At 35.4% G+C, this 13,519-nt stretch overlaps 1 protein-coding gene across 1 annotated transcript in view; it reads right to left on the bottom strand.

Moving 5' to 3' along the window:
• LOC119806629 (transmembrane protease serine 11G) overlaps nt 1-13,519 on the bottom strand; it is a 32,774-nt gene that overhangs the window by 3,593 nt on the left and 15,662 nt on the right. The window contains exons 3-9 of the mRNA XM_042054645.1: nt 11,847-11,968; nt 10,440-10,558; nt 8,902-8,969; nt 8,112-8,272; nt 2,937-2,975; nt 1,621-1,792; nt 376-635 (exon numbers count right to left, since the gene is read on the bottom strand). Of these exons, the coding sequence (XP_041910579.1) occupies nt 376-635; nt 1,621-1,792; nt 2,937-2,975; nt 8,112-8,272; nt 8,902-8,969; nt 10,440-10,558; nt 11,847-11,968 (941 nt within the window). The remainder of the gene's footprint in view (nt 1-375; nt 636-1,620; nt 1,793-2,936; nt 2,976-8,111; nt 8,273-8,901; nt 8,970-10,439; nt 10,559-11,846; nt 11,969-13,519) is intronic.

The following is a 13,519-nucleotide window of genomic DNA, read 5'->3' as shown; positions in this document are numbered from 1 at the left end:
CCTCTAGGATTATCATGATTAGTGCTTGCAAATTGTATGAGTCATACAGACATAACCGACTCCCTACATATGAAATATGCTTGCAGAAAGAAGGATATTTGAATGAATATGCTCTGATAAGCTTTGAAAAAAAGTTCTAAGAGTATGAAAATATAGTCTATAAAATGACTGTCTATATATTGCTATATCTTAACCACTATATCAAATGTAAGTATGCGAATACTGTTTATAGCTAAAGTTTTCATAGTTTTTTGCTGTGACTGTCATGGGATTATCTTGATTTATACTTCATATTTTTGTATTTGATTGGGAATTTCCATGCAGAAGCAGCTTAGGTTTGCATTGTTGAATCCTTGTTTTTCCTGATATACTCACCATTTGCTTTCAAAGCTCCCCATCCAGTGACAAATACTTTACTCTTTGGCAAGACTTGAAAGGTAGCATCGGGGAGACAGACTCTGCGCAGGTTTTCAGAAAACAGAACGGGGCTGGAGAGCTTGACCACAGCAATGTCATCGTCGTGCTTGTGAGCTGCGTAGTTCTCATGAATAATAATGGACGCTATCTTTCTTGTCGTCAGTGGATGGCTTAGGGTTGTCCCAAAACTGACTGACCACAGTTTGGGGTTTTTGTAACTGATCACAAATTAAAAGAAGCAAACACAGTGAGTTCATTTCTCATCTAAAGTTGCCCAGGATTCTGGATGCGCAATGGAATTTAAATGTGGGGGACAGGCAAATTATTTGAGGTCATAGTTGATTTGGACTTTCCCACTATCTTTTTTTTTAGACTTTCCCATTCTGATAATTTGCTTTCTAACTGATAAGAAACATTCCATTAAAAGTAGGTTTAGTTACCCCCTTTGAGAATAAGTATGCATTTTAAAGGAAACAGAATATTACTGCTATTTTATATAAATAATATATAAAATATATTATTTGAAGAAAATAAAAATACTAGATATAATAGTCTACATATATTTCTGTAAATACTCATACATACTTATATCATGCACAGTCATATATTTTTATTCATATGCTCATAGAGAGGAAGACATAGATAAAAAAGAGAGAGAAAAAATAGAGGCTCAGGAAAAAAGATAAATTTGTAGCCATATGTTATGTTTTTTTAATGACTTTTTTCCATTGGGCATTTTATCCAAAATATTTCCCCCATTTTATTTGAATTTCACTAGGGTTATCATATCTCCTCTTTTTCTCCAACAGTGACATATGTCAAATCTTTAACAGTGTACAAAGAATATAAACATATAGCTGATAATATTCATGTAGAACATCAGATGTTAGTTTAGGTTGGGGTATAATTAATGGCACTAAAAGAAAACATCAATCTATTTCAGGGAAACTGGGGAACATACTTGATTTTTCACTGTTGACTTGTTTCTAGTTAAAATCGAGATTACTACAAAAGATATATTGAGTTGGAACTGAAAGCAGTCTCTTCTTTACCCTATTCTTCAGTAATTGATTTTCTTTTCTACTCTTGCCAACAAGAGCCTAAGAGGTTTATGGAAAGGATGAAGAAGAGATAAGAATTCTGGAATATGAATGTGAGAAGCAGAGATGCTTGGGACTTCAAGAGAGCAACCTGAGGACTCACGTATCAAAGCAGTGAGCAGAGGTCAGGAGCCACTGGGAGCCAATCAGGGATGCACCACAGAGGTGGATACCATCCACCTGCAGGCTGCTTTGCCATGGCCAGGAAGCTTTGTCTGCAGGTTTTCCATTAGCAATTCTTGCTGTGAGTGGGTACTCCATCCCCAAGCCACAATCTGCCAGCCAGAACAAAATAACATGGTTATTTGCCGAGACTTGTAAATGTATCTAGATGTCTTCAGCAAAATTAAGCATGAAAATATTTAAGGATGTGTCTTGCCTTGAAAATATTCATTAAAATTAACAGTAAATGTCATGAGGATGATGGGTAGTCAAGTTGACTGATTATACATATTTTGCAATTAAATCATTAATAATTAAAAGTTAATTATCATCTTTAGTGTATTTGAAGTAATTTTTCTTTGATATTTGTTTTTCATATTTTCTGAGTCCTGTTATGCACAACAGGTTATTTCAGTGATTGTTTACAATTATTGCAGATAAATTTTAGCCACAATATTTTTAAAACTATTAATTAAATATTTTACATAACATAGTTAGTAGGTTTCATTTAAATCTATGAAAATTTATATTTTAACAAATAAGTCTGGTGTGGGAGGTCCTTCTGTCTATGTGTTGCTTTTATTGGTTAAAGAAACTGGCTTGACTTGATAGGCTAGAACAGAGCTAGGTGGGGAAGACGAAACTGAATGCTGGAAAAAAGGAGGCAGAATCAGAGAGAAGCTATGTAGTCCCTGCCAGAGCCAGGTAAGCCACAACCATGTGGTGATACACAGATTAATAGAAATGGGTTAAATTAATCTGTAAGAGTTAGCCAATATGAAGCTAGAGCTAATGGGCCAAGCAGCGATTTAATTAATACAGTTTCTGTGTGATTATTTCAGGGCTAAGCCACCAGGAACCAACAAGCAGCCCCCTCCAGCAGCCAGGAAAGAGGTCGGACACATGTTTTACATCATCATATATAGTGTAAGAGGCCACACCCAAGTGGGTAGGTAACTTAAAGGTTACTGGAGATAGGAATTCCTACAGCATAAGTCAAATAAAAATAAATTGAAAAAAATTATGGAATTTGTTAAGGAGGCCAGCAGTGAATCTTACTATTAAAAGAGAAAATATTGCTAGAAATTTATAAAAAAAATCTGTTAGTAATTTTCTCATTAATTAAAAGTAAGCCACATATCCATTTAGAAATACTGTGGGTATTTGAGAAATGGGATACATGGAGATAAAGACCAAAGTGTTGTGAGTTTGATTCTTTGATTTTTAATAACGTATGAGTGACATTCTTGGACTTACCACTGTTTAGAATATTCTCCGCTTGTGCTGCATTCATTTCTGGAAAAAAAATGAAATCAAGGTCATTTTTCAGTGACTTAAGTGTTATAATTTAAAGTACAATGCCTACATGGTATGAAATCTTCAGATTTGGAAAAAATGAACTAATGAAGAAAATCAATGTAAAGGCAATACGATAAGCCATGAAAATGGGTACTGAAATATCAATTAAGATTCTGACTACACATGGATTCCAGGAAGATCCTGATATAATTATAAAATCATTGTCATAGACAGGCATTATTTGTCTGAAATATTAATGTCATATCAATTTATTCATGTAAAAGTTAGGTATGCAGAGCCATTTTTACATGTGTCCTCCAACATGTATTGAAAGCCTTTCATTCTGACTTCACTTGCATGGAGCTGTATAGGAGAGGCATATAAACCATCTTCAAAGTCTGGTATCTAGGACTGGCCCATAGATTTTTTTCCTATTGTACCAAATTCCACCTGCATCTAACATGTTATCATTTTTATTTACAGCTAAAACTTGACAATGATATACTCTTGACTACCTTTTCAAATAACTTGCATTGCTCTTTATGCCATAATGTGTAGTGAGATTCAAGTGAAGTATATTCAGATGAAAGCTGGGCTAGCATTTCAGGGTCAGATCTTTAGATCAGTCTCAAGGGACACTGAGTTGGGACCACTGTTAGGAAGTTAATTATAGAACATTCTTAGAATTCAGTTCTGCCAATAGTAAAAACACTCATGTCTTCCCTAACCCTTACAATAAATGTAGATTTTCTAACTGGCCCTAGGTGGCCAGGACCCTATTATGTCCTCAGTGTCACACTGAACTGCTTTTCCTCTTTGACCTTCAAGGTCTTAACTGTGTTCACATGTTACTTCTGTTGACAGTCTTTAATCAACTAGCTGCCTGCTTCATCAGAATGCTTTCCCCATGGCTTATCCCTGCAGGGTTTCCTGTCTTTCCAACCTCAACTTAAAAGATTTCTTCTTTCACAGTGCTTTCCATGACAAAGCAAACTGAAGTCTCATGTCGTTGTCAGGACAACATTATTTGTTGCTGCCCAGTTTGTTTCTCCTTTCAGTTAGCATATTAATTCTAGGTGTACAGAGATTTCAGTTCCTGAATGGAATAGCATAGTTGCGGAGTGAATAGGTGAATAGCCATTATGACCTGTAGTCTACTGAGTTCTATAAGATATGCACTGTGATGAATTATGCACTAGGTTGTATAATATCTTTGTAGTGATGCCGTAATAGAAGTCTACAGAAACATGATGTAGTACTTGTTGAGGAACAGTCTCAAGGTCAGGCAGTTCGTCCTTCACATGAAAGTAATCAGTATGCTAGTTCTACCTTCTATTACGTCATAATTCTCAGTGAGTGGATTATGGTTAATTTGTAACTTATTAATGACTTTCTCCTAAACTGATATTTATCTCTTCAGGAAATATTGATCTACTTCTGTGATGAAGCTGTGTCTCATATAGAGACAAGATTCAATAAAATGCTCTTCTTTCCTGATAGAAATATTGTAAAACTTTAGTTCTGGGCCAAGATTGTTCAGGCTCAATTTTCTCTTTTCTTCCTCTGTAAATGCAACCAGCTACTGTAATAGTTAATGCAACCATTAACTATAATTGTGAATTTTGCATCCGTGGATTCAACTAACTCCCAGTCAGAAATATTTGCAAAACACTGTATCTGACTTGTATTTTTCCATTATATTCCTTAAATGCCAAGTACTTACATATAATTTATGCTATATTAGATATTGTAAGTAATATGTAGTTTGTTAAAGTACATGGGGGAACTGGAGTGTTAGTATTTCACCTAGCATGCCCAAGATCCTAGGTTTGAGCTGTGGCACAATAACATACACACAGACACACACACACACAGAGTGCATGGGGAGACCTGCATATATTGTATAACAATACTGTGAAATTTTGTAGAGGAGATGTGATATCAAAATTATTTACTATAGTAAAAGAACTCTCAAAGCTATAAAGAAGGTGACAAAATGGTGAAAGACTTCAGAACTTGAGGAAGGAAAAGGGCTAGGCTTTGTGACCTTTCTTTTCGTTTTACTTATAACCTGGACTAGGGACCAGAAAGGTCTGTCAATAAGTGGCCGTCAACAAGTTCAAAGAAAACAGTCTCAGGAAATGTCCAAGCTTCCTATGCAAAGTACTAGGAGAGGGGAAGGACAATAGAGATTTACCTAGACCTCTACTGTAATGCCTGAAAGTCAAATTCTTCGGAAGCAATGACACCAGGAATCCCCTGACCTTCCTAGTTCTCCTGCTGTGACCAAAACACTGGTGGACAAACTATCACATCTGTAGAGACATCTGTAGACTCCTATCTCTACTCAGTGGCATAAGGAGATCCAGGTCCATAGACAGAGTATGAAACTACAGGGCAGTCCAGAGAAGCACATTCTAATGCCATAAATAGCAGGTAGCAAAACAGCATAGTGTTGCAAGAATCTCCAAGACTAAACTGCCATTAAAATAACAAACGTAGGCAAGAATTTAGACTCTCAACGTAGGCAAGGTTGAATGTGTGCTAAATGAAAAAAAATATTTATTCAGGATTAAGATTCTCCTAGCCTATGATGTTCAGAATATACAAACTCTCATATGAAATAAAACAAAACAAGATAGGAAATCTGCAATTTGAATGAGAACACAAACAACCAATACTAATTCTGAGAGATCTAGAATGTTAGAAATAATTGATGTAGATTTTGAAGAGCTGCCACAATCAATGATCTTATAATACGTGAAAAGTAGAAAAATATTAACAAAGCAGTAGAAATAATAAAAATATTGAAAATTATAGGGATGAAAAAAATTGCCGTAATATAAGAAAAATAATAGCAGCAAGAACAGACCAACTGATTTGATGATATTTCTAGTGCAGATGGATAATGGGAACAGCATCAGTGAACTTGAGGACAGTAGCTGAATTATTCAGCTTTAAGAGCAGAGTAAATGAACCCAAATGAGCAGTCTTTGGTGTCTGTGGGATACTTTATAGAACACAGATACTTGTGACTCTCTAGAATGGAGGCAAATAAGAAAATTCCTCACAATTGTTAAAGACAGAAATGTATAGGTTCAAGTAATGAGAACACTCCAAATAGGATAGAGTAATGAGAGCCATCATAATAAAATTGTAAAGAAAATAGACATTAAAGAGAACAGAATGAGTCTGAAATTGACTTTTAAGAGACTCCTTTTGTATTTCGCCCCCTTTCAAGGAACTGAATTAGCTTACAGAGTTATGGGGCAAACATTTGCCAGACCCAGTCCCCTCCCAGTGCTGAGCTCAGCGTGTGTGTGCATCACTGAGTAGCGCAAACATTTCCTGCACCCAAGGAAGCATAGTGCGCTGTGAAAGAAAAAAGATTAAAAAGTCAAAGAAATTCCCAAACAAATCTGTGGAACACAGGTGTGTGTGTGTGTGTGTGTGTGTGTGTGTGTGTGTGTGTGTGTGTGTAAGCATTACTACCACTTCTCTGAAAGGAATGAGAAAGGCTGAAGTTCTGTTAGGGGACAGATTAGTGATGTCTATATGGATCAACAATGATGGAGGTCTGGACACAATCTTGTGAAGGACATCAATATCCCATAAAATAGAAGGAGGTGAGTGTGGTGTGATTAATATAGGGAGGTGGGTGTGGTAGGATTGATACAGGGATGTGGTGTGGATGGGATTACTATAGTAATAAGGAAGTTGAGTTTCTAATATCTGTCTTAATAGGAGTTCATGATAAAAATTAAATTTCTAAAAGGGACAACCTGAGAGATAGCCCAGTTGGTAAAGTATTTGCCACACAGCATGAGGACTGGAATTTGGATTCCTATCACCTATGTGAAAGTCCAGGCAGGACAGAGTAGCCCTGGAGTTGGGGAAGCAGAGATGGGGCTTGCTTAAGCTAGTCCTGTCAGTGAACTCCAGATTCACTGGAGAGAGAACTCTTCTCAAAAATCTGGTAGAGAGTGACTGAGTGAGGAAGAAGTCTGATATTTATGTTTGGCTTCTACAGCCGCATAGAAGCACAGGTATGTGTACCCTTCTTCCCTGCTCCCTCCCACCCATACACACGTGAACACATGCACATACACACACATTTGTCAAAACAAATAAAAAGACAAGATCTCTTGAGTAAACTGGGAGCATGGGGACTTTGGAGGAAGGTTGGAGGGGAGGGGAGAGAGGTAAGGAGGGGAGAAGAGAAAAATGTAGAGCTCAATAAAAATCAATAAAAAATAAAAATGTATCTCAGATATACCATGTGCCCTCAAACTAAATCTCTTCTTTAGGACTTTGGCAAAACCTATAATATAACTTTCTTTTTGATAATCACTCTCACTCTCTCAAACAATTGTGGGGATAAAGGTAATGGGGGAAGATATACTGGTAACTTGTAATTTGCTTTTGGCTTTCCAATCTCATTTCATATCTTAAAAAATTCTAATTAAATATGACAATTATAAAGACCTTTTTAAAATCTCACATACCAAATATTTATCAACTACCTCTTTATGTCTGTGTTGAAAGGGAGATAGGTTTTTAATTTTTTTTAATTTTTTTTTCCTATGGCTGAGATACATTCTAACAGGGTTTGGCATTTTTCTTCAGCTCACTCTATGTCCCAGGTCAAGTCTGTCCTGTGTGTTGTGGGAAGAATATGTTAATCTAAAATGAACTCCACTTGCAATTAGACCATGTTTGTGTCCAGCATATTATGATTTGTTTGTTCATATCATCTTTACATTCTATATTCAGTTGGGAAAACTCTTGCCAAAATAAAAGAGATTTAGATATCTAGTGTATCAATAGTAGAAATTAGGCTATTTCTAAATACCACAAACATTGTTACTTAATTAAAAAATGTTGCCAAGGTTTGTTTTAATAAGAGAAAAATATTTTTATATTTAGGTAATCATACAGTTCTTATGATTATTTCCATACCAACCAAGGGAAGATTATCTTTGGTGCCAAATGAGTGAGAAGTTGTTCATTAGTGACTCAGAGACCTAGAATAAAAATGGTTTTGTTTTATAGTGAAATAAAGAAGCTTTCTCTGGAGACATATGATAATTAAAAGTGTTAGCCCTTGTGAGAAGAAAAAAGTGTCTTTCTTGCCTCTAAGATTAGGTAATGAAATGTCTCTCTTCATGAAGCTCTGGGTGGATTGCAACTTCTTGTGCAAAATGCTATCAGCTTGTCTTTTCAAAGTGCCCACATTGTTACGGGGAAACTGAAATTTAATCAGAGTGTCTGCTTTCAAACCATCATTACTTGGCCTGAAAAAGAAAGGCACCAATGTAAGGCAATGGCCTAGTAATTATTCTTAATATTATACTATTAGTACTTCAATATTGCTTGTAGCTTTAAGAAAATAAAACAAATACTTCATACAGCTTATAGTCATGATTATCTCCTTTATATATTACAAAGATGTTAAGTCCTGGATTTCCCTCAGCTTATAAAACTTAATCATAATCATAGTGGAGAATGGAAAATCATAAATCTGACTTTGTATTTATATCATCTATAAATAAACTTTGTATTTATATTATATATAAATATATCTCTATATACATATATATAAACTCCTGTTTTTTAAAATATTTATAGCATGTATTTACTATAAAACAATTAAAATCAACAGAAGTAACTAAGATTGAAGGAATTTTCTATTGAAATATCTTTTGTCTTTTCAAAAGATGAAGAGAAAAACATATTTCATGATTGCTCAAAAGAACTCTCCCACTGTGCTCGGTATAGGAGCAATTGCATTGTGAAAAGACTTGCTAGCTTTTCTTTGGTATATGTAAAGTCTTTCCATCCCATCTGTAAAGGAAACAGGTTAAGAATAACTAAACAGTACATAGTTGCCTTTCTCTCATATTAATTTATTAACTGTGGTTACCTGAAGTTGACAACCTGAGATTTGATATAATGATGCTTTAAACCGGATCTGTGAAAAATCATATCTATCTGAAAAAGAATACAAAAGAACTTTGTTAAGTATTAATTGTGTACATTTAAAATGCTAATTTAAAAGTTACTATGATACAAAATGTCCTTTACTTTAATGTTTGTTTATAGTTATCTCAAAGATATTCATTTGAGCATAATCCTGTTGTCATATAACCCTTCCTATGATTGGGAGAACTTTGTATGTGTGTTTGAAGGTGCTCAGCACAAGGAGTTGAATTAAGGTAGACACTTCAAAAGCAGGAATTGGAGCCCAGAGACTGTGTAAGGTTGTCATGCATGGACTCATCATCTACTTGACATCCATGTCTTGAAACTCAGTCATGTTAGTCTCTGAGTGTGATGGAAAGATCAATTTTTAGGTTTGATAAAACAGTTTTAGATCAAGTCTTGATCCTTCAGACAATGGTTTTGGGAGGATAATACACACACAGTTAGGCACTTCCACAAACTTGATTATTTATCAGAAGAAATGTACAAAATATTTACCTAGAATAAAATATGTCTACGAATGCCACAATGTACTATATTGGCTTTACTATATGGAATACTTCATCGGAGGTAAAATATCCCAGATTAACTTATTTCTTAACAAAGCGGGAACAATGGCAACAGGATGACAGTTCTTGCAAACCCATTTATTGTCATTGAATCATCAGGCTGATTTGGTCAAGCTAACCTTGACCAAGCTGCATCTGAGCAGGTAGTTGTACAAATCTCAGTAGTGCTGCCAAATAGTGAAATGAGCTTTATAAGACTAGTGCTATTTACTTATCATTTAATCTACGAAGTCCTCTTCAATGAAATGTCACGAGATGCTATATTAGACAGACTGGGGAGATGTGCTTCAGGAGATCAATAACTGTTAGTAAAACAAGTGGCTGCATGTTTCTTTTTAGCATATCTAGAAGTATTTCTTATGGAAACATTTTTATTTATACATGTTAAATTTATACACATACATATATATATTCCTATAAAATATGTAGGGACTCTACTATAAAAAGCACTGAAGTCACTTAAAATTATTATCCAAGGAACCTGGCATGCTCTGGGTATATATATGCATACATGTACACATATAGACTATTATTATCACTTATCTTTTATACAGAAAATACACGAAATCAAATTTAGTTACTGGTTTTCATATTAACTGTTCAGAAAATGTTTACATTATCTGCAACTAGTACTGTGTGTTAGTCAATAAACTTCACACCAGAGACTGAATCTGACTTGCATTCTATCATTTATAAACTAGCAATGTTCTCTACATTGTATTTGGCTTCCTGCTGTGGTGTGTATGCATATTCACATGTTTAGCAGGTCATGTATGTATGTAAATGCTTCTATATGTATATATGAATTTGTGTTGAGGCCAGAAGTTAACATCAGGTGTCTTCTCCTATTGCCCTCCATCTTATATACTTTCAGGGTAGCAATGGACGTAGTGGCAAAGCATAGATCTACCTCATTGCTGAGTTTTTGTTTCAGGTCTATCCGAAGTCTTGACTGTTCTATAGACAAATCTGAGCTATATTTAATGCTGGGAATCCGGAAGGAGGCCTGGTAGTAATAAGTCTTCTCATCTGAAAGGCAGAATAGAGATGGATAACTTCTGTTAATTACTTTGAGCGAAAGAAGTCAAGAATGCATCATTTTTCTCTGAAGATTTTTATGCTGCAAGCTCAGTCCTCCATATAATAATTTTGAGCGACATGAATCCGACAAGTGGGGAGGGGAGGAGCTGACTGTCATGATTTCCCAGAGATTAATATTGGCTTTACACAGTAGGTTAGTCTTTACAGGTGATTAATTCTTATGAAAGTCATGTTCCTTCTTGTCTCTTGTGTTCTGTCTTTCCATGTGATCCAGGCACTACTCAGCCCTGACATGCACTCCTCCCATAATGCTATCTTCTGTGTTTGCAAATGGAGAGTATTTGTTCATTTCCTGGCCACCCAGACCCAAATAATCACACAAAACTATATTAATTACAATATTGTTTGGTCAATAGCTTACATCTTAAATTAACCCATTTCTATTAATCTATGCACCACTGTGAGGTTGTGGCCTACTGGTAAGAGTCCAGTAACTTAATCCTTCAGCAGCAACATGGTGTCTCTCTGACTCTGCCTTCTTTCTCCCTGCATTCAGTTTAGTTTTCCTAGCTCTCTTCTACCCTGCCATAGGCCAAAGCAGCTCCTTTGTTAACAAATGGTAATAAAACATATTCAGAGCATACAGAGGGGAATCCCACATCAACTGTTTTGAGGGAGTTTGTTGCAGTCATCCAAACTAGCCTGTATCATTGCCACCAGAGGCCTCTTTTGCTGACAAAGTATCCAGTTTTATAAAGCATCTTATTATAGAAACATTAAACAAACTGACAGTCATATAATCAGTGTACTTCAGAGAATTAAATATCCAATAGATGTAGCTAGTATCTCCCCTAACCATTTTAAGATCATATATATTTATAACCACCATGGTTGCATGTTTTTTTCTGGCACAATCATTACCTAGTATAGGTGGTATTTCATAGTAAGTGACAATTTAAAATACTAACCAATTAATTAATGTCATAATACAATAGGTCAACACCAAATTCTACTGTAATAAATTTTACTATTAGCATATATATCATCACACTATAAATAGCATATCATGTGAACTTCTTGTGCTATTCAAAAAATGGTATTACATGAATAGCAGCAGGTTTTGAATATTAGAAATGATTTTTACACTAAGGATTACTATTGCTCAAATTTATTCTAATGAAAATTTTAATCTGTAATTGGAGAATATGTTAAGGTTTAGAAATATATGTATTCAGTCTTCAAATTTCCAAAGTAATACAATAAAATGTGACCTTACCATACACCAAAAAGTAAACAAGGAGCCCAATGATTGTTGCTAAAGCCAATGAAACAGCTGTGGTAGTAAGAGCAATCATCCATGGTTTCCAGGAACATTTTCTTCTACCCAAGACCCCTGGCCTTTTGAAAGAAAAATGCATATTAAAAACAGTGAGGACCCTAAGACTATTAGTTTTTTTACATTCAAATGATTTCTTTCTGAAGTTCGTAATTAGTTTATTATATTTCATAACATTTGAATATATTTAATGCAATATTAGAAAAAATACTACAAAAATCAAACTTACTTTTTAACTTAAAACAGTCAACATTATACAGAGGTTACTACTGTATATAATTTCTGGTCCATGATGAATTTTCTTCTTCTTTTTTTGTTTGGTACAAGATCTAATATCACAAATGTAATTGATGGGCTTCAGATAACAATGAATCTCTGAAAAGGATGGCATCTGGGTTGTTGTTCCCACACAATGAACTACAGCAGTTCATAGATTACCAAGGTTTATTGAGAAGGACAGAAATGAGACTCGGTCTCCGGGATTTGTTGTTTTGTTTGTTTACCTTTTTCACAGTTTTACACTTAAACCATGTACTTAGGACATGTGATCTGTACTGAATATAAGGAAGATGAGACTATAATGGACTCAGTCAAGTAGCAAAGAAGAAAATTATGATGAAGAATAATTAGCAAAATAAAAAATCACCAATATCATGAATAAACATAAAAATGGGAACTCAGAACTCTGGTGTGGTATAATGACTATTACATAGGGTTGTAACAATTCAGACCTATGTGGGATTTTCATGGTTGTTGTTTTTAACCAAAGACATTACTAGGATAAGGTCAAATATAATCAAGGAGATAGAACATCATAATAGTTGTGTGCAGAATAAAATAGAACAATAATAGTTCAGGGGCTTGCAAACATGACGAGGAACCCATGCTTCTGATTGCAGTGAGTGTTTGAAGGTGGCACGAAGCTCAGTGGAAACAGGATATTATAATAACCTTTTCCCCATCCCAGTGTCAGGTTCTTCTGTGTAAAGATAAAATCTGAGCAATCATAGAGCAGGGACTAGAACACTGACGTGAGCTGTCCAGGGTGAGCTAACGCATAGAGAAACTAACTGTACAGGAACACGCTTCTGAACGTTTACCATGTTGTTTCTTGTTCTGTACAACCTACCCTTGAACAGGAGGAATTATTTTTTTCTGGAATAAGTACCTGGTCATGGAGAGGCATGAAGGGGTCCCAGTTAACAAATTGAAGGGATTAGCCGAATAACTACCAAGGGCAGCAATGATCTGGAGGGAATGGAACTGCCTCTACAGTCCAAAAGAGAACCTAGAATATCCACCTCTCATGTGTTGATCATGAGTGAGCCCCTTTGCCTACCTAGCAATGACATTATAGATGAGCAACTATGCCTGCCTGGCATTGACATTATAGATGAGCAACTATGCCTGCCTGGCATTGACATTATAGATGAGCAACTATGCCTGCCTGGCATTGACACTGATGTCATTGGCAAACCACTATGCCTGATGTTGACAAAGTGTCTGGGATCTGAACTCCAAGTCTCAGGTTTGCACAGAGCATGCATTTTGTTTTGTTTGTTTGTTTTTTCATCTGAGCCATTTTTTCCAGACCTGAATCCTGAAGAAATTTT

The sequence above is a fragment of the Arvicola amphibius genome, chromosome 1 (genome assembly GCF_903992535.2).
Source record: "Arvicola amphibius chromosome 1, mArvAmp1.2, whole genome shotgun sequence".
Classification (NCBI taxonomy): Eukaryota; Metazoa; Chordata; class Mammalia; order Rodentia; family Cricetidae; genus Arvicola; species Arvicola amphibius.
The sequence above is the reverse complement of the archived record's forward strand: the minus strand, read 5'-3'. Positions and strand labels throughout refer to the sequence as shown.